The following is a 27,981-nucleotide window of genomic DNA, read 5'->3' on the forward strand; positions in this document are numbered from 1 at the left end:
TTACTTTCCACAGCGTACATAGTTCTTGTAGCAGGCACTTCGCCATCTGCCGAGTTTCATGATCTCGGATTCGGTGAAGCCGCTCATTGCTCCTGTGGTTGCGGCTCCGGCTCTGAGGCCGTGCAGTGAATACTGGATAGGTGGGTACCCTGCGCTGCTCAGTAGCTGACGGATTAGACGGGTGAGTCTTGGTGCAGTTAGGAACTTGCCACAGCTGTCAACGAACAGTGGTCTATTGGGCAGGTTGGGGCGTCTTGATAGATAGGTATGCATGGCTTTGACCGGGCAAACCGTTGAGTTGGTGGTTGTGAGCCGGACGGAGTGACCCTTGCCGAGTTGGTCGGTCTTGGACTTCTTGATTGTGACCTGTATTGCCTGCGGCGTGATGGAGAGGTCTTCTGTTCGGAGGCCACCGTCTGACATGGTCGTGGCGGTTGTGGAAGTGTACTCACTTGCCCGGAGACACGCAAAGAAGCCCAGGCAAATAGCTGCCCATACCATGGCTCGGTCGGTCGCGTTGAGGTTAGACCGTATCAGGGCCCTGCGCATAGCTGCCATGTGGGGCAGGAGGATTGGCTTACTGGCGTTTTTAGTTCGGTTGGCCTGTGCACGTGCCACTCCTTGAACTGCGAGGTCCACTCTTCGCGACGAGAGATCTTTGCCGTTTTCTTTGGCAATTGCCCGGATCGCCGACACATACAGGCGGACGGTTGACGCGGCATGTTGACGCGCCAGGTAGGCTACAAACGCCAGCATGATGGTGTCTGTAATCACCTTGGTGCCGACTAGTTGGCAGAATTGGTGCAGTCGTTTCCAGGCTGTCGCGTATGTGGCACGTGTGGACGCTGACAGGCCTAGCCACTGGTAGGCCTGACCCTCCAACATCAGAGGGAGTAGGTGCTCTCGGGCACCGGAGATGGCGTGTCTTCTGCTGTGGGTGCCAGTCGGCGAAATCGGGCCATCTGAAACCGAGACAGAGAGTCAGCAATCGCATTGTCAGTGCCGGGGATGTGGGAGACTATGACGTGAAAGTTGTGTCGGGCAGCAATGGCAAACAAAGTGCGTACCAGCGCCATTAAGTCGGGGCACTTTGTGCGTGAGCGGAGCCAGATGTCGCATACGCTACGGTTGTCGCAGTGGAAGCGGATGCGCTTCAGATGCAGCTGCGGTGCCCATGTGGATGCTGCGGCCACGATGGCAAAGAGCTCCATCCACGCGATGGATCTCTGGGATTGGTGCCTCTGCCACCGGTGTTGGAGCCACCGGCCGGCGAAGAAAGCACCATAGCCGATGGCTCTAGATGCGTCCGTGTAGAGGTCCATATCGGCGGCGGCTGACCACGTGGGTTCTAGGAAGAAGGCGACGCCATTCCAGGCAGGGAGGAAGTCAAGCCACCACTGGATGTCTGCTTTGGCGTCTTCTGTGATTCTGATGTAATCGTTTGGATGCGGGACCGTCGTGCTGAGATCAATGAGGCGGCGCAGAAACATGCGGCCCGCAGGGACCGCCTTGCAGGCAAAGCTGAGGTGACCTATCAGGGACAACAATTCAGACTTGCGGGCGGTAGGGCGGGTATGTTGCCAAGCCTTGAGGGCAATGAGAAGGTCTTCTAACTTGTCGGATGGGAGGCGGATTTCGAAGCGCTCTGTGTCCAGCATGACACCGAGGAATGTCAGGGTTGTACTAGGGCCTTCCACCTTTTTTGGATTGACCGGGAAGCCTAAGTCGTGGCAGGCTACCAGGGCACGGTCAAGCTGGTGCTGTGCGCCGATAGAGTCCGTCGCTCCACCAAGGTAGTCGTCTAAGTAGTGGATGACTGGGGCTACGTCGAAGTTGTGCGACATGACCCACTGGAGGGCGTCTGCGACTTTGTTAAACAGCGACGGTGATGAGCGAAGGCCGAAGGGTAGGCATTTGTCCACGTAATATTGCCCGCGCCAGAACAGGCATAATAGTTCCCAGTCCTCTTTCCGTACTGGACAAATGCGAAATGCGTCTTGGAGGTCGACCTTCCACAGATGGCAGCCACGGCCTAGGGACCGTGCGAGATTTACGCCGTCGTCGACCGAACAGTACTGTACAGAGAATTTGTCGACAGGGATACCATCGTTCACTGAGTGGCCCTGTGGTGCTGACAGATGCATAATCAAGCGCCATTTTTGCACCGACCGTGACTTCTTGGGAACCACACCCAAACCGGAGACCTGTGTAAGTGTGAAGGGGGGCTCTTGGTAGGGACCGGCCATGCGACCTGCGGCAATTTCACGACCGATGGCAGCATCGACAATGTCAGGGTGCTCAATCGCTGATTTGAGATTACGAGAGACTCGGAAGGTACGGGGACCAGCAAACCCAATATCGAACCCGTAAGACAAAGAATGTATTACGAATGAGGCAAAAGCCGGATCAGGATGCTGACACAAAGCGTCCTGCAGGTAAGAAACGTTAATGGGGGTTACAGGCGTGTGCAAATGGATTGGCTCGTGAGCGAGGGTGCGTGTAGGAGAGATGTGAGCAGCTGGGCAGAGTGTGTGAGTGCTATTGGCCTGGGTGAGTGTAGAGTTACCGGTGAGTGACTGGAGTGACCGAGTCTCCAAGCTGGGCAACTGCGAGCTATTGGTCGCGGCTGGCGGCGGCTGGCTTTCTGGGAAATTGCAAAACAGTTGGATGCACGCAGCAGCACAGCTAGCAAGAGAAAGAGCCGTGGATGGGTTTGTTCCTGTTTTTGATGGCTGTGGCCATCCGTTGGCCCAGCGGTCTCGTGTGAGTACGGTGTTTGTTCGTGCTGCCAGCTCGCGCCCGGCATTTGTTTGCGCTGGCAGCTCGGGCCCGGTGCGCGAGTGAAACCGAACCGTGACAAAGGCTTTCGCTCTTTAGTGCTATTGACTGGCTTTTCATACGATGCCTATTGATGTCTAGAGACATGCTGTCTAGCCTTCCCCTAGTACGCATTCACGGGGCTTTGTTGAAGTTCGTGCCGTGAACTGCCAAAGGGAACTGTTTGAATGGTGCTGGGGCGAGTGCGACATTACGGCGTCCCTGCAGCCGGCCTAATCGCGTTTGTCGCCACAACCGATTTTATAGTGATAAAATGCTCAAAATCAAACACCAACGCTATAGGCGATACTGACTGTAATATGGAAACGAGTTAAGAGTAACTCTCCACCACTGTAACTAGATACTATTATACAGTCAGAAAGTGCAACAACTAGGCACAAAACTGACAGAGTACTGAAACATGCGACGTCCTGACACCTAGCTTCAACACATCTCCGTAGCGCTAACCGGCAGCCCTCCAACTTGGAAGGTTCAAGGTTATGGAAAGACTAAAGAGGGAAAGGCAAGCGCAACGAAAACGAGCACAAGCTACAGTCCCAACGGAACAAAGAATGTCGATTGTTACTGGACGATGACGAGACCAGTAGGCGATTTGACAAAGCGGTCTAACTACAATTCGAAGCAGCAAAGCAGCACACCACCCAACTTGGGTGGGTCATAAATATCAAAGATAAGTAAAGAAGGGGGAAGCTTTGCGAAAACGAATTGTACAAGCCGAAAGCCAAACTCCTACAGTACTCCTCATGCATGACATTGTGATGGACTAGTTGACTACAAAACAAGTTGTTTGACACGACATACTTTTTGTCAAATCGCCTACTGGTCTCGTCATCGTCCAGTAACAATCGACATTCTTTGTTCCGTTGGGACTGTAGCCTGTGCTCGTTTTCGTTGCGCTTGCCTTCCCGTCTTGGGTCTTTCCATAACCTTGAACCTTCCAAGTTGGAAGGCTGTCCGTTACTTCAAGGCGTTAGCGCTACGGAGATGTGTTGAAGCTAGGTGTCAGGACGTCGAATGTCTCAGTACTCTGTCAGTTTTGTGCCTAGTTGTTTCACTTTCTGACTGTATAATAGTATCTAGTTACAGTGGTGGAGAGTTACTTTTAACTCGTTTCCATATGTCCTTTTCCTTTCTACTTTTATTATTGGCTCAATACCCGAGTTTCAAATTATTATCAAGTATTATTATTATTAGCCTTGAGGTTGACTCGCCCTTTTAAAATTATTTGCTTGCCTTTCTCTGAAATGGGAATGGGATAAACTTCAAATTCAAGGTAAACAGGGGAAGTGAACTGCCTGAAAAGGGAGAAAAAATGCCAGACCCACCAGGACTCGAACCCGGGACATTGCTTGTCATGAGGTTTTTTGCCATGAGCTGCCATTGCCAAGGCCTTGAAGTAAAAAAAACCTGTCAGCGCCTTAGAGGTTTGGCCTGGCCCGTCGCTCCGTTGGTTAGAGCATTTCTCACGACAAGTAAAGTATTCCCATTTCAATTAATCTCTCTTTCTCATTCCCTCTCTCCCTCTGTCGCTCACATGTATGAAAGGATGCGAAACCGCCTGTTTATGGCGCGACGTTTTGTAAATGTCAACAACAACAGGAGCAACATGCTTGCACTGGCCTTTGGAGAATATACTCGACCCATTCAAAATTTTTAATAAAATGTTTGAAAAGGTCTCACGGCGAGCGAAACAAATGTGCACAGTGGATGAAATGGGTACAGTTCTCCTCTAACAATGGCGTTATCCACAGTGGGAGACTAGGCGACCAATGGGTGTGTGGTGCTTTCCTCGCTTCGTCCGGTGCATGTTGCTTCGCTGAGACGAATTGGTGAAGACTATATACCACAAACATGCGATAAGCAGCAGCACCACATGCACCCAATGAAGAAAGGAACGCACAGCCCATACGTCTACTGTTGTTGCACAAACGGCAGAAGAGAACAGAGACGACCGGCTAGGTCATTGTTGTAACGCTGCTGTTGTAGAGGTAACTGTAATTTGTAATTTTATTGTTTAATGATTCCACAAAGGTTTTCGCCTATCGAGGGGGTTAGGTTGCACCACAAACAGGGCGAATGAGAGAGAGAGAGGTAGAAATACGGAGAAAAGAAGAGTAATAGGTATTCGCATGCAACGACGCAAATCCACACAATTCAGTAGACACTTCTTTTCTATCAAACGTTTTCTTTCCCTTCTCTTCAGGATAGTACAGGGAATGTTGTTAATTTGAAAACCACATAACTATACAGAGAATGAAAGAAAGGAAAAAGTCAACACTTCAACATAGGTGTTAAAATGATTAAAGTGTTAAAAACTCAAAAACAAACAGCTGCAAGGTGTAGACAAACACGTTGAACACATCAGGGAACACTTGTCACACTTTCACGAGGTGTGACACCAAACAACTGCAACGATAACACATTCTCCTTCTGTACACATAGTTCTGGATCTAGTTTACGAATATACAGAGCTTCTAACACAGCAAGATGTAACTTAGACCTTCCACGAGTCAAAATCGAAAAGATATCATCACTATACAATTTACGACAACTAGCACTGCCCGACAAATGACGCTGGATGGACGATGTCCGATCACTTAGCTCTGTCACCTTCGACGCCTGCCGTTGTTCTCTTCCGTTAGGCTTGTTTGGTTGGTTGCTCCGGTCCACACCTCCAACGTCCGTTGATTTCATGTCCGTTTTTGTTGATTTCATGGCCGTTTTCGTTTCACTTCTTGGTCTTCCTCGTTTCCTCTTGAGGAGAGAAGGGAGGCTCTTGAGAAGGGAAAGAAAACGTTTGATAGAAAAGAAGTGTCTACTGAATTGTGTGGATTTGCGTCGTTGCATGCGAATACTTATTACGAAACTGTTTTCCCACCGCCTCCAAACTACTGTTAGAAGAAGAGTAGAAAATAATTAAGAGAGTTTAATAATAAATTAAGAGAGTCAACCTCTTTTTTTTCTCTCTCTCTCTCTCTTTTTTCAGTGAAGATGCGAGCTTTGTTTATTATTATTATTATTATTATTATTATTATTATTATTATTATGTCTCCTTTATTCACTTCTTTCGAAGGCGATAAGCCAGACCCACCGGGAAATATTTCCATAGGTGGGACAGCAAAAATAAAGTGAAAAAATAAAAAGCTAAACCAAAGGGACAAGAAATAGGGGAAGGAAGAGGAAGAAAGGAAAGAAAAGAAACTCAATCCGAACTCCAACATCAAAACAATAATAAAGAATTTGCAGCGACAGCCGGGCAAAGTACATCAACCAATGAAGGGAGTAACAAAGGAAATAGCAGTCTTTATCAGTCGTTATTCAAGTCTCTTAGCTATTGAACACGCAAACGCAGCAGAGGTGCATCTACATGTTAAGGATAGTTCTCAGTATTTTAATCGAACCTTGGATAGCCTCCTGTTGCACAATAGCCAGATCTCCTCCCTGCACAGTCCGAAGGCATTGAGGAGTCTCTCCCACCAAGCCTCCCAGGGCACCGACAACCACAGGGACCACGTCAACCTGGGTGAGGGACCAAATCCTGGAAATCTCCCGCTTCAAGTCATAATATTTCGAGCGCTTTTCAGCCATTTTCTTATTGATGTTGTTCTCACCAGGAACGCTTATTATTATTAAGCTTATTAACTGGTTTTGAGGGAAAGAGACAAAAGGGAAAAGTCTGAAGAAAAAATTGACCGTCACCACCAGGACTCGAACCAGGGACCCTCGCTTGTAGCCAGCGATGCTCTAACCACTGAGCTATGGTGTAGTCGTCATCCAAGCAGAGACCGTTCAACGTTTTCTTCAGACTTCGTAACTCACACTTCCTGTGAATCCACACAGGCGGGTGGGACGCAGCCCTCACTGTACCCACACACTTCACGTACAAACTAGCACGCGGGGAGCCCCAAATCATAAAATATTAACTGGTTTTGAGGGAAAGAGACAAACGGGAAAAGTCTGAAGAAAAAATTGACCGTCACCAGCAGGACTCGAACCAGGGACCCTCGCTTGTAGCCAGCGATGCTCTAACCACTGAGCTATGGTGTAGTCGTCATCCAAGCAGAGACCGTTCAACGTTTTCTTCAGACTTTGTAACTCACACTTCCTGTGAATCCACACAGGCGGGTGGGACGCAGCCCTCACTGTACCCACACACTTCACGTACAAACTAGCACGCGGGGAGCCCCAAGTCATAAAATATTAACTGGTTTTGAGGGAAAGAGACAAACGGGAAAAGTCTGAAGAAAAAATTGACCGTCACCACCAGGACTCGAACCAGGGACCCTCGCTTGTAGCCAGCGATGCTCTAACCACTGAGCTATTGTGTAGTCGTCATCCAAGCAGAGACCGTTCAACGTTTTCTTCAGACTTCGTAACTCACACTTCCTCTGAATCCACACAGGCGGGTGGGACGCAGCCCTCACTGTACCCACACACTTCACGTACAAACTAGCACGCGGGGAGCCCCAAGTCATAAAATATTAACTGGTTTTGAGGGAAAGAGACAAACGGGAAAAGTCTGAAGAAAAAATTGACCGTCACTAGCAGGACTCGAACCAGGGACCCTCGCTTGTAGCCAGCGATGCTCTAACCACTGAGCTATGGTGTAGTCGTCATCCAAGCAGAGACCGTTCAACGTTTTCTTCAGACTTCGTAACTCACACTTCCTGTGAATCCACACAGGCGGGTGGGACGCAGCCCTCACTGTACCCACACACTTCACGTACAAACTAGCACGCGGGGAGCCCCAAGTCATAAAATATTAACTGGTTTTGAGGGAAAGAGACAAACGGGAAAAGTCTGAAGAAAAAATTGACCGTCACCACCAGGACTCGAACCAGGGACCCTCGCTTGTAGCCAGCGATGCTCTAACCACTGAGCTATTGTGTAGTCGTCATCCAAGCAGAGACCGTTCAACGTTTTCTTCAGACTTCGTAACTCACACTTCCTCTGAATCCACACAGGCGGGTGGGACGCAGCCCTCACTGTACCCACACACTATTAATTAAGCTTACGTGGAGATAAAAATTTAATCAACGCAATAAATAGAGTAAGCTGCGCACTCAGTACAAACACCATTTAGCAAAACTTGTTTTCATGTAAATAACGAAGCTTATTCTCGCTCCACATATACTGGCATACACAGAGACATAGACTGCAATAGCGACAACACACAAAGTGAAGGGTAGTTGGCCGCAGCCAGATGTGAACCGGATAACCAGTGAGGTATGGAAGCAAGCAAGGACTGAGAACAGAGTGTCTCAGATGGAATAGTCGAGCCAGTGGATAGCAGAAATAGGCCATGATGCAGAACCACTTGGGACCGTCAGATTAATTTTCCTGGACCGAGCCAGCCGGGAAAAAACCCTCGCGCCGACGGACGCATTTGTGAGGGAAAAAACCGGGTGTATATCCCCAATGGCGATTAGGCATCATGTAGGCATGGCAAGCACATCACGGCAAACAGTGATAAAAAGCATTGATAATATGCACAGAAATAAAGGGTGGGAGGGCAGGGACACTGGTGAGACTCAAAACTGACTGAAGAAGTCAGGAAAAGAAGCGACAACAAAGAACACACCAGATGCCATATTTGCAACTGAAAATATTTCGCGAGAAATCATTTCTCGCCTATCTCGCTGCGCTCGGCCGGCGAGAAATACAACTTCTCGCTCCACATATACTGGCATACACAGAGACATAGACTGCAATAGCGACAACACACAAAGTGAAGGGTAGTTGGCCGCAGCCAGATGTGACTCAGAAAAAGCATAGCGCGGCGAAAACGAGAAAGAAGGCAGAGAGATGCAAACAAGACAGGAAGACTGACAGAGAGAGAGTACGGGACAAAACGAGTAGGCTATGACCTACACAAAGTTTCTCAAAGTCCAAGGACCTAGCACCCTGATCTGGTGCAGCACGTCCCAGTTCAGTGCTGAGGAACCACCCACCAAACTGAGTGTGAGAGCATGTAGGGTGTCTATAGTAGTTCAGGTGTCAGGAACTGGACAGCCAGGACTTGATAGTGATACGTCCACGCAGTGTACATGAACAAGGCATCTGATTCTCAACCCTGATTGAACAGCAGGTGGCGACTATAAAGATCACAGATAGCAGATATATCGGTTCAGTTTGAGCTGCACAGGATCAATCCTCCCATAGCCAACCCCTGAAGTACTCTAAAGCAGGGAGTAGAGAAGAGAAAGGAGAAAGAACAAGCAGGAAAAGCACACAGAACAGCAGAGTAAGTCATCTGGATGCAAGAATCATGTACAGGGTTGTACCACGAACAGACTCGGGACAAGTGAAACCCGATAGGGCCGGCATGATTAAAATGCACAGCATAAAATTGTTGGAATTAATCCAGGAATATTCACACAGTGCCGCCAGGCCTCACACAGAACACACAGAGCCTATGCAAGAAGCCAGTAAGTTAGGTCTGATCCGAATTTGCAAAGTGCATGCAACACCTGTCCAATCGGACTGGTACAGTGGGCCTATTTTGACTTCGCACAGTAGAGAATGAACTCCTCCAGTAAGACATTTTTACTGGGATACAGCTGACACCACACAGTATGCAAGGCACTCCTCTAATAGGACAGATAATGAAACTGGAACTCAATATTTAACTCTCGGTGACCGAAACGTATAGCCGGTAAGATCATTCTACTGGGACCCGTCCAACATGGTACGTGGCGAACGCATTCATTCATCGAGACGATCATACAGACTCAACTGACATCGCACATTGCACAATACGTCAACTACATGTAGTAAGCCATTGATATTGGGAGGTGGCGGACATTACACAGTACCCAATGCACCCATAGAGACTGTTATGCGGGGACCCGTCTGACATTGTATAGTACACAATCTGATGAGCGAATAAGACTGGAATGAACTCCTCCAGTAAGACATTTTGACAAGGACACAGCTGACCCCACGCAGTATGCAGGCACTCCTCCAATGAGACACAATGATACTGGAAATCGACATTATAACTTTCGGTAAACAATACGTACATCCGGTAAGACCATTCTACTGGGACTCAACCCAACATTGTACGTGGCGTAATGCACTCATTCTTTGACACAATCGTACAGAGACACAACTGACATCGTACATTGCACAATACGTCAACTAGTAAGAAATTGATATTGGGAGGTGGCGGACACTGCCAGGCTGGAAGTGTCTTACGTTGTACGGTGCATAAGGCGCTCATCCAGTGAGACAGTTATATGGGCACTCATCTGGCGTCGCACAGTGTAGAACACAATCATCCAGGGCGACAGATCTAGAGGGGTTCGTCTGGCATTGGACAGTGCACAATGCACTCTTCCGGTAAGACAGTTATACCGGGCCTCCACCGTCATCTCGCAGTGCACAATGCACTCTTCCAGTAAGACAGTTATACTGGGGATCCTCCGTCATCTCGCAGTGCACAATGCACTCTTCCAGTAAGACAGTTATACTGGGAATCCTCCATCATCTCGCAGTGCACAATGCACTCTTCCAGTAAGACAGTTATACTGGGAATCCTCCGTCATCTCGCAGTGCACAATGCACTCTTCCAGTAAGACAGTTATACTGGGAATCCTCCATCATCTCGCAGTGCACAATGCACTCTTCCAGTAAGACAGTTATACTGGGCATCCACCGTCACCTCGCAGCGCACAATGCACTCTTCCAGTCAGACATACCGGGATCCGTTGGACATCGCACAGCTCCCGATGCACTCCTTCGGTGAGACAGTTCTATCAGGACTCATCTGACATTGCACAGCGCATAATGTGCTCGTCAATTCAGACAGTTACACCAGGAATCAACACTGACACTCAGCGCATAATGTACTCATCAAGTAAGACTGGTCTGGGATAGCACATCGCACGATGCGTTCATCCAGTAAGACAGTTACACCAGGACATGTCCACCAACACGCTATGCGAAGTACACTCATCCAGAAACACAGTTTTACCACACAGCGCATAATGTGCTTGTCAATTAGGACAGTTACACCAGGAATCATAGCCGACACTCAGTGCACGATGCACTCATCAGGCAGGACCGATCTAACATAGCACAACGCACAATGCGTTCAGTAAGACAGATACAGCAGGACTTGTCCGCCCGCACAGTATGCGCAGCACACTCATTCCGAAACACAGTTATGCCACCAACACACAGTGTGCCATACGCGCATTTACTAAAGTTCGCTTCGCATACATGAATTTGTAGATTCATCCACTGACGCACAAATAATGCACCGACGCTGTACAATGGATATACTGGAAGCGGAACTAGTGTAGTACCCTACCCCGCATAAAGTACTGGAATTGCAAACATTGCCTGTAGGGGTGTAAAGTAATCGCACGATTACTATAAGCTGGAGCTTATTCGATTGTACAACTACGCCTGACCACCTACACGTAAGAAAGCACTTTATACCGCCATATACAAATCCGGCATGGTTGGCGGCGCTACTCTCATTACCGAATGATTTGGTGCGTGCCGGAGGAAGAGAAAGGGAGAGACAATCTCCATTATAATAGGATGCTTGGAGTACAGAAACAAGTAATTTCATTCACGACCGCAACAAAGCCCGAACGGAGGTGACTGGAGTACACTATGGCACCAATCTGTTAAACCTATGAGAAAAAGCATACAATAAATTCAACTTATCTGGATAGTCACTGGCGGCAGCCACGATCCGTCATCTGGCCTCGTGATCTCGAGGCTGGCGATGGCTGATTGCCCAGTGGCAGCTGCGGCTGTAGGCTACTGTAGGTACTGCAGTGGTCATTGATTTTGCTGGAGATGGCATGTTTCTTCGTCCTGCCTGTTTTGCGTGCAGCGTAATCATCAGCATCAAATCATCACCACAACATTCCAAACATTTCCTCCGCAATTCTCAGAAGTTTGTTTCATGTGTATCTCAGGCTCGCGCGATGGTCGATGGATGACATAGCGCCTTGCTGGTGTATTGCACGGACCTGGGGCGTGGCGCCTTGGTTGCGGACAGTTCGATTTTTTGTTCAAACTGTTGTTCGCAGCATTTTTGGCTACGAGTATGAGCGAGGGTTTTGTTTGCTGGAGTTTGGGGTTGAGTCCCGCTCCAGACAATGTCCTCAGCTCCTGGATCTTGTCCTGTGGGTGTTGCGGTTTCAACTGCTGGCGTTCCACGGGTCGTGTCAGATTCCGTCACGCAGGGGACCTGTACGCCTCGGATGTTGGTCAGTTGGATGGCGAAGACGGCGATTCGGGGGACGCGGGGTAGCCGACGACGATGTGATCGGAGGGGATGTCAAAGGCACTGAGAAAGAAGCATTATGGTCGAGGGATCCTGACAAAGGAGTTCGTTCAAGCAAAATCCTACGGAGATCGAAAAAACCGGTCCACACTGGTGAGACTCAAAACTGACTGAAGAAGTCAGGAAAAGAAGCGACAACAAAGAACACACCAGATGCCATATTTGCAACTGAAAATATTTCGCGAGAAATACAACTTCCTAAACGTTTTCATCGCCATCTCATCAGAGGATTACTGGTGTTGTGAAACGACAAGTTCTCGAGAGTGAAAGGCCTTCTCGCTTGTGACATTGTGTTCGTGTCAATGCAGTTGTATCCCGACTCCGCCGTACCGCTGATGATTACGACGTAGTATACGCTACATGCGCTATGTGCGGTTTGCTTTGTGCGCTGTAGTTGTATGTGTATGCTTTTCTCATATACGCTGTCATTTTCACGCTATAACTACCTGGTGGTTTTAGTGTTCATTCATACATTCGTTGTTCATTCATTGTTCATTGTTGTTAGTCGATGGAAGTGAAATATACTGTTGAGAATAAATAGTTGTCCTCGTGCCGTGTGGGGTCGTTCGTTCCTGATACTTAAGAGAACCAGAGGGTTCATAACAACTGGCAAATCAACATTAGCTCTAAACTCAATATACTCTAATAATATCCTCTGATGAGATGGCGATGAAAACGTTTAGGAACAAGCTTCGTTATTTACATGAAAACAAGTTTTGCTAATGGTGTTTGTACTGAGTGCGCAGCTTACTCTATTTATTGCGTTGATTATTATTATTATTAACTGGTTTGAGGGAAAGAGACAAACGGGAAAAGTCTGAAGAAAAAATTGACTGTCACCACCAGGACTCGAACCAGGGACCCTCGCTTGTAGCCAGCGATTAATGTAAGCGATGAAGACGATGCAAGAAACAACCTAAAGGGTAAGGAAGAATACATGTAAGAAGAAAAAGGGCAATGGAAAAAGAGATCCTGGTGGTGACAGTCAATTTTTTCTTCAGACTTTTCCCGTTTGTCTCTTTCCCTCAAAACCAGTCAATATTATTGTTATTATTATTATTTTAACTGGTTTTGAGGGAAAGAGACAAACGGGAAAAGTCCGAAGAAAAAATTGACTGTCACCACCAGGACTCGAACCAGGGACCCTCGCTTGTAGCCAGCGATGCTCTAACCACTGAGCTATGGTGTAGTCGTCATCCAAGCAGAGACCGTTCAACGTTTTCTTCAGACTTCGTAACTCACACTTCCTGTGAATCCACACAGGCGGGTGGGACGCAGCCCTCACTGTACCCACACACTTCATGTACAAACTAGCACGCGGGGAGCCCCAAGTCATAAAATATTAACTGGTTTTGAGGGAAAGAGTTATTATTATTAATTTTATAGAAATATTCACTCACTACAACTTCTTTTGATTGCTGGTGCCAATGTAGCCTGCTTGTTAGGGAGAGTGCACCGGATATGTATTGATATGTGTGTCTGACGAGATGTTCTTGAACTGGCATGCTGCTTTGACAATAACTTTGGTTAGATACGGTTTAGAATTGGGTGCTCTATGGCCTGGAGGAATTAATCATGTTTGCGATCAGTATCACCAAGAGTACGGTTCTTCTGTCTACGCATCTCTTCTTGGCTTGTGGATTGTTTGAAAAGAGATAAAATAATAATACAGAAATACCTATATTCTGCCTGTGACTACTCACAGAGAAAGAGCGGTCGCAACTGTACATTCCGCATGCAACCGTTCGCATGGAATTATAGTGGTCAGAACTGTATTCTGTGACCGCTCATAGGGAATAATAGTTTCCACAACAAATCCTGCAGTATGAAGCACTCCGCGAGCAGTCACGAACTGTGTGCTTACACATGCAGATGTATGGTGATTTGTGACTGGTCATGGAGCATTGTGACTGGTAAACTAATTTTGTGACTGGTCATGGGGGGTTTGTGACTGTTTGACTGGTCACGGGGACCGTGATTGGTCATGGGGCCTGGTCATGGGGACTGGTCACTGAGTCTTACATACCGACCGTATTATCTCTAATATAAGCACAGTCTCCAATAATAGCACGTCTCTTAGAAGATATTCTAGTCACCGGTGCAAGCGTGAAGCTCCTCGGATCCCAGTGCTCTGGAAGTTGAACACACAGATGATAATACTCAAATCTGTGGACAGCAACTGTTTCGCTCTGTTAGAGGTCCTCAGCACAGAACAGATGATAATACTATTATTGTCCCTGCATGTGGAATTTTCGTTTAGGAGCTGCATCTGCGCCTTGATCCTAGAGGGTGGTGATGTTCCTATGGATACGAAAACTCGGCTTCAAGCCGAGTCTCACGCGAACCGTGAAATTAATTTATTTATGTGGAATTTTCAAAAATTCATTGAATTTATTGCCAATCCAGGAAAGGCAGCACCGGTCCGGAGTACTCCTTGCAACGAAGATCTCCCGGAAACAAATCTAGAATACCATGATAAGCCTGTCTTGTCCGTGACATGGGCCTCTCAGTATTAGTATCATGGTTCGTTACTATGGTTAGTAGTATCCGATTCCTAGGTTTCGCCTGCTCATGAGGTTGAACTTCAGGTAGAGTGGTGGTAGAATATGGCGGCGGTGCTTAGTCTTGCCAGGACACAGGTCTGCAGAGTACTCTATGCCTGTTGTATGTGCGGCTGCTCCTGCTGCTGCTGGTCTAATACCAAGAGTACATAACCCCCCCCCCCAGAGTGTGCAACGCCGATCCAGCTCTGCATAGGGTCTTGGTCGAGCGGAATCGGATCTTCTGATGTCATGCGTACACTCCACACCAGGGAGTCGTAAAAGCCCGGGAGAGGACACGGCACACATTCCCAGAAAACATCTTTGCCTCGCGCTGCCGGGGAACGCTGCGCCAGGGAACGGTGTAGCGAGGCAAGGAAATTATTATTTTCGAAAATTGTGATGTCTTCTTGAAATACTAATTGGGACATTCTCCGATTTCTCTTAGAGCACGGAGACGATTTCTCCGTCGAGTCTTCTAATCTCTATTTTCATCCTCAATTCTTCCAGCTGCCTCACTCATTCTCTCTCAGTTTATCGAAGTTAATTTATTCTGAGGCGATGGAAATGCAAGATAAGTCCCTAATTGTACTTCACTTTTATTTGAGTTGGGGTGAACGAAATGAGATTTGTGGAAAATGACGCCACTTCCCGTGTTAGCCGCTGGTCGTATCATAGAGCCCATATTCCATTGCAGGTGATGGGAGAACGTTCGTGTTGAGATCCGCTGAGCTTCCTCATACTCGTGGAGTTGAATTTGTGGCAGAAATTGCACTGAATTGCAGTCAAATGGTTGTGAATGAAACGAGATTTGTGGAAAATGACGCCACTTCCCATGTTAGCCGCTGGTCATATCATACACCCCATATTCCATTGCAGGTGATGGGCGAAAGTTCTTGTGGAGATCTGCTGAGCTTCCTCGTACTCGTGGATTTATGAACTTGTGTCAGAAATTGCACTGAAATTGCAGTCGAGTGTGTGTGTTGTGAGTGAATAGCAACAGCTCCCTTCCTTCAGCATCGTCAAAACGCAACATAGAGCATTATTAATTTATTACGCACTCGTTCCATGATTTATGATATTGCCTGGATTCTTTTAAAAACAATCAATGTGTGTTCCCTATCTATCTACAACACTTTTCTATTCGTATACTGAGTACGCGGTGACTTTAGCCGTTTAGGAAACGGAAGGCTCAGCCTCCAGGTTGGCCAGAAAGGTTCTCAGTGAATCTAACCGAAGTCTTGGCGAGTGTACAAAAGGTTAAAGGGGAAGTTAAGGCAAAAATTAAAATTTCACCAGTTGTAGTCTTCGGGGTGCTGAGTCGAATGGTCTTGGTCCGAGGAAGCTGAGACACTCCCTTCCTACTTGAATCCCAATCGAACTCGCGCACTTCCACCGAAACTGGGTGACTGCGCCCTACTAGATGGGGATTTGTATGCAAAATGTCACTAAAAGCGTCATTTCGTTCTTATAAAAGCACGGATGACCGCGATTGGCCCATATGTTGTAGTCTTTTGGACGCTGAGTCGACTGGTTTTGGTCCGAAAAGGCTGCGATGCAGCGTTCCTCCTTTATTCCCAATCGAACATGGTTGAACAAGCGGTCACGTGCTCCTGCGTACGCCAGTCACCTGGTCACCGTGCCTGCAGGGTACAACTTACTAGCCTGTTTGACCTTTTTTGGGTGCAGTCCTGTCACTCGAGTTGAACCTTGGTGTGAAAGTTGTCGCCTGCTGGCGTGGTGACCAGGTGATTTGGGCAACCAGGAGCACGTGACCACTTGTTCAACCATGTTCGATTGGGAATAAAGGAGGAACGCTGCATCGCAGCCTTTTCGGACCGAAACCAGTCGACTCAGCGTCCAAAAGACTACAACATATGGGCCAATCGCGGTCATCCTTACTTTTATAAGAACGAAATGGCGCTTTTAGTGACATTTTGCATACAAATCCCCATCTAGTAGGGCGCAGTCACCCAGTTTCGGTGGAAGTGCGCGAGTTCGATTGGGATTCAAGTAGGAAGGGAGCGTCTCAGCTTTCTCGGACCAAGACCATTCGACTCAGCACCCCGAAGACTACAACTGGTGAAATTTTAATTTTTGCCTTAACTTCCCCTTTAACCTATCATTTGTTTTTCATAACGGAATTGTGCACAAAAATGCGCGCACACACACACACACACAAACACTGTGCAAACACACACAAAAGTACAAGCACATGTGCACATACACACGCCCCCCCCCACACACACACACTGTCAACTCCCCACATCCTGTACCATGTGTACTGAGTCTGACAAATCATGTTTACGCTTCCTTCGCCACCAGTTTCGGATAATGGTGTCAACAACGAGTCGTAAAATATTGGTATTTTAGGACTCCCTGCCCTGAAAACGAGCACAACGCCGTGGATCGAGCAGATCCGGCCGCGCCGGCCTAGCGTGCTTCACTTTCTGGCCGAGGCAAACATCGTCCGCGTGCGCGCATCCCGTGTCCTCTCCCGGGCTTTTACGACTCCCTGCTCCACACCAGCGCAAGGCCGGTCTCGAGGCAGGGCACCATTGTTTTTGATCCAAGAGTGCCCGCGACTCCCCGGGTTCCCCTCAGATGTGTACGGTATTATGACGCAAAGATCCGATTCCGCTCGACCAAGACCCTATGCAGAGCTGGATCAGGCGTTGCACACTCTGGGGGGTTATGTACTCTTGATAATACCCTACACTCAGGCTACAGTGTGTAGTATAGCCGGCTATAACCCCTGCTGCTATGAAGTGTGCAAGTTTACCTTTCTCAACACCAGATTCCCAATGACATTCGTGACGTGGAGGAAAGTAGCAATATGAATATTCTCCTGGGTTTGATCGTGTAGACAGTGTGTACATGCCGATTGCTACAAGCGACCAAAGGAAGCCGTCAGCGCATCTCCTCGCTCCATATTGCTTGGTGTACATGTATTTACTGTGGTGTAAGGCAGGCACAGTGGGTTGGTCAAAGACCATGATTGAGATACCAGAGGTACCTGGTTCAAGTCCTGCCTTGGAGCGGTTTTTCCAGCCGTGCTGCTACCCACAGTCAACTGGGAACTTGTGGCCAGGCACAAGGGGCACATGGATGCAGCTAATGGGATCGTTTTCGACACTTGTGCCAGTGGTTGTGAGACTTACCCACTCACCCCCACCGTTAGGCGCTGCATCTGCCGCTAGGGTTTATCGGGTGTTAGCGGCCGTCGTGAGTTCCCTTCGGGAACGGACACGATAATTTACTTTTTTTTACTTTTAACTGCTAGGTCAGCTTGTACTGTACTGACTGTAGTCCGGGCTGTCCGGGGACGTGATCTGTACTACTGTAGACGTGTTCGACATGTTAAGACAATAAGAGTGGAGATCTCGTAATCCTAGCTAGTGATCAGCTGACGTGAGAAAATAGTCAGCACAATGGGCGCGATGAGCAAAAGCTTAAGATCTTGATAGGCACCCCACGTAACTGTGTCGTTGCAGTGTCTGTTCACTGCGGATTCTACTAATCGTACAAGGCCCGGTATCCTGCACCGAGTTGGCGCTCAAACAATGTAGTTCAGACCACAAAGATGCAAACTAAGTTGTTGTGTTTACCGATTACACGCAATGTCCATCACGTCACCACATACTGAGTAGCGTTCGACGAATCGAGAAAGAGGTGTTATAGGGTACAAGTGAAGGGGTAACAATAATAACGAAGTCACTTGGTTAGACTGTGAAGAGTGCGAAATTGTCATAGCAATGGCTACCTTGCTCTTGAGTCGTATTGCGTCAACATGCTGACCACGGATGAAAGTTAGACAAAGGGGAGTCTTTTGCAGTTTCATCACTGGCCTACTCCTTTTCAAGCTGGCATACCATCACAAACCTGATCGGGGCAATTTCGCCGAAACGAGCGGGTCTGCTCTAAGCTACTTCCTATGAATGAATCTGCAGTAAGTCTACCCACTGCTACTAAAAATATACCGAACTCAGAACGGCTCGTTGTACAATGTGCGATCTCTACTGCTATACATTACTGCCGTCGACAGCGAAAGACAAAGGGGAAAATTAATGCCTGTTGAATGACGTCACGAACACCGTGGACTCCAGCCGGCACTAGCGCATACGCGCTGCATAGGTAGATTCCGCACAACAATATAACCCTCTGACTAGCAGAAACGGCACCATTCGTCGAGTCAAAGGCCACGAGTACGCTTCACAACGGGTCATCTCCTATTCTTCTTTACGTTGCGAGACTCCAGCAGTCACTCTCCTGTAATAGTGTGGATCAGGACTATCCTGTCGTTCCGTGGATTCTATCCGTATCTCCCGGACCAGAACTTGCTGCTGTTCTCTGGACGAGCCAGTCACCTCACTTGTTTTGGCTACCATTGTGGTCGAAAAAGTACAGCCAATTTCCAGAGACTCGGTTGGCTGTTTGACACTGCCCTAGTTGTCACGTTCGGAATGTCTTCCTCAAGGAACACGTCAGAAGCAGAAGGCCACCAAGGGATGACGGGAGCTCAACTACCCAGCTACACGATGCAGTATTTTCCGCCGTTGGACTCACAACGTCCAAAGATGCCTACTGTACAGGGTAAGGGACGAAAGTCGAACGTTTTGCAACCTAGTGTACATAATGTCTTGGGATTTTGCACCTGTATGCTCTGTACATAATGTCTTGGGATTTTATGTGTTTCCAGTATCGGATAAAAACTTGAGAATATTATCCTGCTAGACATGGTTTCTGCCCCGATATATTATTTGCTTTGTGAATTGTCTAGTTTCTGCTCTCTAGCGTGGATGGGACTTCATGTGTGTGTGTGTGTGTGTGTGTGTGTGTGTGTGTTGTGTATGTGTGTGTGTGTGTGTGTGTGTGTGTGAAATGGGCTGTGAATCACGGCATGGAATTGTCTAAGTCAGTCAGTAGAAGCTGTCGAACACAGTCACTACATGGATTCCCCGTCTGGCCAAGACAGTGTAAATGTTTATCAAGCCTGTTAGAATGGACTGGGATGGAGAGCCCAATAGGATTGTATAAGGATTTAGTGAGCAATTCACCTCCCCCCCCCCTCACCTTCCCCTCCTATGTTGTCATAATTATAACTTAGGACCTTCCAATTTGGAAGGATGTTGGAGTGCGCATCCGAGGCTTGCTAGAGCTGATAGCCAGTTAGTTGTAGAACGTCAGTACCGTCGGTCAGTGTCGTGAAAAGTTATGGCATGAGCTGATTGTTGAGTTACTGGTGGTGTTAGTGGACATTATAGCGTAACTTGTAGCTCCTTGGTCATTTTTCCTTTCTAGAAAATTAAAAAAAATTGTCAGTGAATTTTCTGTGTGTTCATTGCTGTGTACAATGAAGATCTAATTTTCCTCGCAGTATGACTTTGAATTTGGAATTCAACTTATGTATACAGTCGTGCAGTAAGTTTGACTATAGGGTGGAAAGGTGGTAAAATATAGTTTAACCCACATGCATGCACGCATACACACAATAAAACTTAAAACAACCAAAACATCAATATGCACATTTATCCAGACACGCTCTCACATACACACGCACGCATGTGCGTGCCAAACGTACAAAACGTGGACACATGTACACCAAGCAGATAGAATACAAAGAAGTGGGGTTTGCCATAGTTTTTTTCAATTTTGTCTGATAAATATTTACGAGACTTTGCATCGAGCGACACCGTGGATAACATTGAGCCAAGAATTATGCAATAAACCAGAAGAGATATCTCTTCACAAGTAGGCAAATAAATGCGTAGGTGCCCGGCAACAGCAATCGGGCGAGTCACAGCAATGTACGTGTTGCAACTTCAATGATACACATACACGGTTGACCACCCATGCCTCAATTTTCGGCGGGTCAACCACATGGTGGCCCGGCAACTTCAAACGGGAACACACCGATACAACATACACAGTTGACCACCCATGCCTCCATTTTCGGCGGGTCAACCACATGGTGGCCCGGCAACTTCAAACGGGAACACACCGATACAATAGACACAGTTGACCACCCATGCCTCCATTTTCGGCGGGTCAACCACATGGTGGCCCGGCAACTTCAAACGGGAACACACGGATACAATAGACACAGTTGACCACCCATGCCTCCATTTTCGGCGGGTCAACCACATGGTGGCCCGGCAACTTCAAACGGGAACACACCGATACAACATACACAGTTGACCACCCATGCCTCAAACCGGCGGGTCAACCACACAACAACATACAGGTGTCACAACACTGAGACAGTACAGCACAACACTGAGAGGCAAATGCATTTGACCCTCCTTGGGGCCTCGTCATGTGGCACAAGATACCGACGTGTCATGTCTAAAGGGAGGGAGGGAGGGGAGAAAACACAACCTTGAGTCACTTTGGCTAACTGGATGACAGAAATTGTTGACAAGGAAGTTGCTTTGCTGACACGAGGCAGGGCAAAGCGGCCACGCAAGATTTATTTTTTCATCCACCATTTTCGGAAAAAATATTTTTTATTCATGTGCCGCGTGACGAACCGTGACAAAACACGTGCATGCGTGGGCTAACTTGGCTTTGCTGCTCAAACTCGTCATTTAACCCACATGCATGCACGCATACACACAATAAAACTTAAAACAACCAAAACATCAATATGCACATTTATCCAGACACGCTCTCACATACACACGCACGCATGTGCGTGCCAAACGTACAAAACGTGGACACATGTACACCAAGCAGATAGAATACAAGGAAGTGGGGTTTGCCATAGTTTTTTTTTCAATTTTGTCTGATAAATATTTACGAGACTTTGCATCGAGCGACACCGTGGATAACATTGAGCCAAGAATTATGCAATAAACCAGAAGAGATATCTCTTCACAAGTAGGCAAATAAATGCGTAGGTGCCCGGCAACAGCAATCGGGCGAGTCACAGCAATGTACGTATTGCAACTTCAATGATACACATACATGTACACGTTTGACCACCCATGCCTCAATTTTCGGCGGGTCAACCACATGGTGGCCCGGCAACTTCAAACGGGAACACACCGATACAACATACACAGTTGACCACCCATGCCTCCATTTTCGGCGGGTCAACCACATGGTGGCCCGGCAACTTCAAACGGGAACACACCGATACAATAGACACAGTTGACCACCCATGCCTCCATTTTCGGTGGGTCAACCACATGGTGGCCCGGCAACTTCAAACGGGAACACACCGATACAACATACACAGTTGACCACCCATGCCTCAAACCGGCGGGTCAACAACACAACAACATACAGGTGTCACAACACTGAGACAGTACAGCACAACACTGAGAGGCAAATGCATTTGACCCTCCCAAAAACCAGTGTTTACGACCAAGCATTTCTCACGGCATCGCTCATTAGCATAACTTCCTGCAAGTAACCATGGCAAACCCCTAAGTGATACCCACAGAGCCACACCGGCACAAGGACTGCACAACAAGCGGAAGGCACAACACTGTACAACACTACAAAGTACCTCACTTCTGTTCTCAACACCACATGGGCGTGGGCTGTTCCAGTCTTTGCTGCTAGCCATTGCACAGAGGGTATACCGGCTGCACGCCTGACATAGTGATCGGATGCTGCACTTCGCCAGCAGCCTGCACGGCATATGGCTGCTTCACAGACACTTGTACTCCGGTGAGCCATGAGTGTGGGCCCGCCAATGCGCACAGAATGGGAGCTCACCCGGTTGCAGTTGAGGATCCTAGTCGAGAAAACTCGGGAGAAGTAGCCGCCGTCGACGAACACGAACACTGGCCGTGAGCTGCCGGCAGTAGCGGTCAGGGACCGGAACTAGGCCATAGCCGAAACTGGGTACATCAGATTATGTGTGCGCAAATACCGGGCTTAAAGGTCTGAGTCGCTCATGAGATCATTGCTGGCAGCAATCAGAGCGGCGAGTTCAGCGGAGGAGTTGGCACCAGGCACTGGTTGGCTGTGGAAGCCAGTTCTCGGAAGCGAGTAATCACAATAGGTTCATGCTGCATCTCAGCGGCCCGTTGCCCCAAAAACGATTGTCCTTGATAGAAACCGCAGAAGCCAACATCAGAGGCATCCGTGAATAGCTCAAGGTCAGGGGACTTTGAAAACTCGACATCGTAGAAGAAGGATTGGCCATTCCAGTTTGCGGCAAAGGAGCGCGACCATTCGATGTCCAAGTGAGCTTTTGTGTTGATGTTGACTACTGACTGAAGAGACTGAGAGAGTTGTCCAGCTAAGATACAGGAGTTGCCGGATGAAGGTCCTGCCAGGAGGAACCACCTTTGCGGCAAGGACAAGGTTCCGATCAGCGACAGCAGTTTCCGCGTTGTGTAGCTAGCGCGCGTGGACTACTCACTCAAAGCCGCTAGAAAGGCAAATAACTTCTTGTCAGGTAGCCGCATCACCTGGTCCTCGCTGTCGACTTCTATGCCAAGTACCGTCACCACTGTTGCTGGCCGACCACCTTGCTGAGGTTGTCGAAGACCTGCGGAACCGTTGCTTTCAGTTGAACTCATTCCATTGACCATCAAGCACACGAACATAAGCACCTTGTTAAGTGCAGCGTACTGGTTCTTGTGCTGGCCTGCACAGCTATCAGGAATAGTTTTACCCAGAATGACTGGGTTGATGATTTCTCCCTGAGATAGGGTAATGCCACGTGCACAGCAGATGTGGTGCATAACGAACGCACAGTGGGCATAAAATCTTCATATCCACATCAAAGGCCACAAGCGTTTGACAACCACACCTGATACGTAGATGATCAACGATCGTCCCTGCACTCAACGTCGCTCCAGCAGTAGTAGCATGTTGCAAACCACCATCGTACGTTGTCCATTGGTAAAATATAGTTTTATACGATGAGAAGTTAGTTTATCACTCATGGTAGGATTCTTAGGCTTAGCGAATCTTTGATGGAGAGACTGGGCTGGACAACGATAGGCATGATGACAAGTCCCTATCCGCCCTGCACTTTGATCTGATGTAGCAGTTAGCGGAATGTACAATGTCATATACATGTACATACTAGGGTGTCAGACCTCAGCAGCTTCGCATGGCCAGCTACTACAGTATTATCAGACCTTGACAGCGTAGCACGGCCAACCACTCTACTAGACCTCAGCAACCTGCCATGGATCAGGCTCTTGCACAACCTGCCAGTGGTCGGGAGAGCTAGAGAAGGAGAGCTCTTATTTCAAGCAGTTTATATTAAACATGTCCTCGTTATCACAAGTCAGCGAATCTACTTTTCCTCACGCAGTTAGAATGTCATTTCCTAATTGCAGATCCGGCAATGTGTAGAAAGTAAGCGCACAACACTGACAGTAAAGGTCAAGCAAAAAACAGTAGCAACGAATCAGCTAACTACCCACAGAGACAGTCAGAATGCTCGGGCGAAATGAGTGCATTTTAGCCACTGGGTTTACTCACTGTCGCTTATCCTTTCTTGACCCAAGATGCAGTAGTCAACGAGCCGCTTGAAACGAAAAGCAGACAGTACTAATTGCGTGGGAATTTGCGAAGAACTAGTATGATTGCGTGGCAATCGTGAAACTTTGGATCTACTGGTGCCGACAAGCAAATCATCGCCAATGGTATATTAACTGTGCTGCTATTGCTGGTTAAATGCACTAACTCCGAGATACTGGCAAGTGCGGTGCGACCTTTGTAGACCGTTTCACTGCGTTTTGCAACCAATCAAGGCAAAGTCTTCTACTTCGAACTGAGGTTGAGGAAAGGCGGCGCTCAGGGGACATTGCACTGAAACGTTAGGGAGTTGATAGCTGAGCAGAGGATGGCAAATGTACGTTTCTGTGTCACACAGCTGAGCCAATCACGTACTTCTTTGGAGGTAGTCAGGAAGCTGTGTACTAGTACTTGGCAGATTCAGTGCTGTGGAGTGGTTCGGAGGATGGTTTCTAGAAGTCAAGACGGGAAGCTCGCTGTATGACTTTCATTCCTTCCATAGTGAAGCAGGATCCAGGAGAGAAGCCCCAGCAGAGAGTACGATGAGTGCATCACAGTTTCTAAACTGTAGGTCGCCAAGCGGCAGGGAGAACGGAGGAACATGTTGTGCGGCTGCAGAGAGAGGTCGCTAAGGGTTCGGAAGGTTTACACCTGCTCTGGGTCTCCTGCATGAAATCAGAAACTGCAAAGGACCGTTCTTACTATCTGGAGAATCTCTGCCGCAAGCTGTGTGATAAATGGTGTTCTCTTCGTGTTGAAAAATGATGTTCTCTTCGTGTTGAAATCCGGAACTACAATCATATACATGTAATGAGTGGTCGGGGGGGGGGGGGGGATATTGATACTGCAAAACATGTGTAGAGCGTAAAAAGAAGCCATCATGTACAGCTGCAAGTCGTTCATGTTTTGTTCACTATCAAGTAAGTTAGTATCAAGGTGTTCAGGTCCAATAGTAGGCAATACATTGTACTGGTACTAGTACTAGTACTAGCTCATGACTGGGTGTAGACCACACTTGATCGAAAGAAGTGTTCAGGTTCAAGCTTGTGCCTGTTTCTAGTATTGGGAGCCAATTGGGCCAAGGGCTTGGAAGGAACCTACTTGCTACTCCAGCGTGATGTCATGCTATTCTCTATAAGTAGATAGTAATGCTTGAAAAATTGAAGTACGTCACTACGTGTACTGTACTCTAGCCTAGTATAGGTATCAGCACTAGCCATCATCATCATCATCATCATCATCATCATCATCATCATCATCATCATCATGTGACCAAGCCGCTTTCACGGACAACAATATTATGAACATAAAACGCAAGGTATTGTAAGAGCAATTTTCTGAAAATAATGTTAAAACACGAAATATAAAAATGCATTATCACACCGTAGCCACTTTTATGGGCAAATTCCAATACAAGGCAATAAGAAAAAGAGGATGAAGTTAACCGTTTAACCCAAAGAAAAGACAAAAGATGTCAACAATAGAACTACAAATATAAAAAACCAACATCAGGTCATAAAAACTACTACATCATCATCATCATCATCATCATCATCATCATCATCATCATCATGTGACCAAGCCGCTTTTACGGGCAACAATATTATGAATATAAAACGCAAGGTATTGTAAGAGCAATTTTCTGAAAATAATGTTAAAACACGAAATATAAAAATGCATTATCAAACCGTAGCCACTTTTATGGGCAAATTCCAATACAAGGCAATAAGAAAACGAGGATGAAGTTAACCTTTTAACCCAAAGAAAAGACAAAAGATGTCAACAATCGAACTACAAATATAAAAAACAAACATCAGGTCATAAAAACTACTTTAAAACATAACCAAATGACAGCAAAGCGTGGAGAATGAGATTGACTTACAAAACAAAAGTAGTCCTACTATGCTTACAAAACAGAATCTACCTACACCACTAAGGAAGAAACATTAAATGATTGCAGTCTCACAAACACCGGCCTCTATCTAACGACCCATCAAACAATAACTCCTGAAATTCTTGACTGACTTTTTCTGGTAGGAGCTACGGCAGCCACGAAAACAGGTCACTGCCCAACGGAGTAAAGTGAACGAGAGCAGGCACCGCAATCGACCCATAACCAGCGAGTAGGCCAAGTCACTGTGTTTATCGACATACTGGGCTGCAAGACACTTGAGAAAGCGGTCTGCCTCCCGGCCACACATGCCATTCGTGGCGAAAACCAACGGGGTGAACGTGCCTCGGTCTATATTCACAACACGCGCTCCGTATTCCCGCTTTTTCATGCCTTCATGCTTTTGGAGATGGCGCTGGACTTCTGGACGCGACAGCAGGTTTGGCTTTGGGTGAGTCACCCGAACATCAAAAAAAGCCTCCTGCTGCGTGGACCAGAAACCCCGCGCCCTCACATCGAGGCGAGCTTCGGATTTCCTGTTGGCTGTACGATGGGGAAGATCCTCCCCATCAAATGGCGCTAGCACCGGCTCCACCTCCACGTCAGGCAATACCTCCGACAGTACACCCGCCAGCAAATCGCGAACATCATTATGGCGTGCGATGGTGTAGCCGCCAGTAGGACAAGCCATTGCATGCTCAGTGGTTAGAGTTGCTCCACAAACACAAGTCTCAGGGAGGCCATCCAGCTCCAAACCGTATCGGAAGCAGAGAGCATCCCGGAAATCAGATTTATTGAGTATGGTTACTGGCTGATTGTATGACGGTTGGGCGGTCAGCCAGCTGGAGGTGCCTTTCTCACCCGCTGTTTCTAACAGTAGCCGCTGGCACGGAGACAGTCCAGGGCCAATCTCTGCCTGCACACCACGCGAAATCTGGTCCCGCCGTGCTCTCACCCGGCGCAGCCCAGCACGCACCGCAGCAACAGCCTCAGCGACACCACACGGACCACTAGGATTAGTCTCGCCAGGCTCTTCGACGCCTAATCCCACGGCAACAGGCTCCGCACGCAGCGCAGAGAGCGATCCGGCATCAGGTAGTTGGTCAAGATCAGGCGGAGGCGGACCCGCAGGTGGAGGCGACAACGCGCCAGCATAATCAGGCGGAGGCGGTCGCACATGTGGCTGGTCTAGACCAGGCGGAGGCAGCGACGCACGAGCACAGTCAGGCAGAGGCGGTTCCGCAGGCGGAGGCAGTGACACGGCAGCACGGTCAGGCGAAGGCAGTCGCACCGGCGGTTGGTCTAAGCCAGGTAGGGGCCGTCCCACAGGTGGAGGCAGCGACGCACCAGCACAGTCAGGCGGAGGCGGCCGCGGAGGCTGAGGCAGCGACGCATCAGCACAGGCAGGCAAAGGCGACCCAGCAGGCAGAGGCGGTGACATATTAGCACAATGATGCGGGGGTGGTCCCATAGGTGGTTGGTTAAGATCATGCAGAGGCGGTCCCGCAGGCGGAGGCAGTGACGCACCAGCACAGTCAGGCGAAGGCGATGATAGCGCAAGCTGAACCAGAGGATCAGTGGCACTGACAGAGGCCTGATGTTCCCCAGCCGCCGTCTTCGACAATATGGGGACGGCGAGGCCCCCATGTCGGACAGGCAAAGCCATTAGCCGACGTTGGTGGCTGGCCTGCGCAATTCCATGACCCAGCAAAGCCGGCAGGAAATGGTCACTGAGGATCTCATCCAAGGCCTCCAAAACGTCTGTCGAGAACGGCATTGAGCGCAAGTGGTAAGTCCACCGTGATGACAGGGCCTTGGAGAAGACGGTATACGCCGCATGAGGTTGAGTCTGGGCGATCTCACACAAGGTGCGCAGGTCACCAGCCCATCTATCCGCCAACTGCCCCATATAAGAG

At 48.2% G+C, this 27,981-nt stretch overlaps 2 protein-coding genes across 2 annotated transcripts; both read right to left on the reverse strand.

Moving 5' to 3' along the window:
• LOC135810999 (integrase/recombinase xerD homolog) lies at positions 1–885 on the reverse strand. The gene has a single exon (XM_065324365.1). The coding sequence runs from the start codon at positions 883–885 to the stop codon at positions 1–3; it is 885 nt and encodes a 294-aa protein (XP_065180437.1).
• LOC135811000 (uncharacterized) lies at positions 885–27,974 on the reverse strand. Its single transcript, XM_065324366.1, has 2 exons — positions 26,927–27,974; positions 885–2,644 (listed from the first exon to the last, which is right to left on the reverse strand). The coding sequence occupies exons 1-2, from the start codon at positions 27,972–27,974 to the stop codon at positions 885–887; spliced, it is 2,808 nt and encodes a 935-aa protein (XP_065180438.1).
• Positions 27,975–27,981: the final 7 nt, after the last annotated feature.

Source organism: Sycon ciliatum, chromosome 2 (assembly GCF_964019385.1).
Source record: "Sycon ciliatum chromosome 2, ocSycCili1.1, whole genome shotgun sequence".
Taxonomy (NCBI): domain Eukaryota; kingdom Metazoa; phylum Porifera; class Calcarea; order Leucosolenida; family Sycettidae; genus Sycon; species Sycon ciliatum.

What these genes read in the sequence shown, in the direction of transcription:
- LOC135810999 (XM_065324365.1), bottom strand. Translation starts at nt 885, where the DNA reads ATGTTGGAGGGTCAGGCCTACCAGTGGCTAGGCCTGTCAGCGTCCACA.
- LOC135811000 (XM_065324366.1), bottom strand. Translation starts at nt 27,974, where the DNA reads ATGGGGCAGTTGGCGGATAGATGGGCTGGTGACCTGCGCACCTTGTGT. An exon ending in GCTACTGTTAGAAACAGCGG is followed by an intron (nt 2,645 to 26,926) that starts GTGAGAAAGGCA and finishes GCAATTTCCCAG; the next exon opens with AAAGCCAGCCGCCGCCAGCC.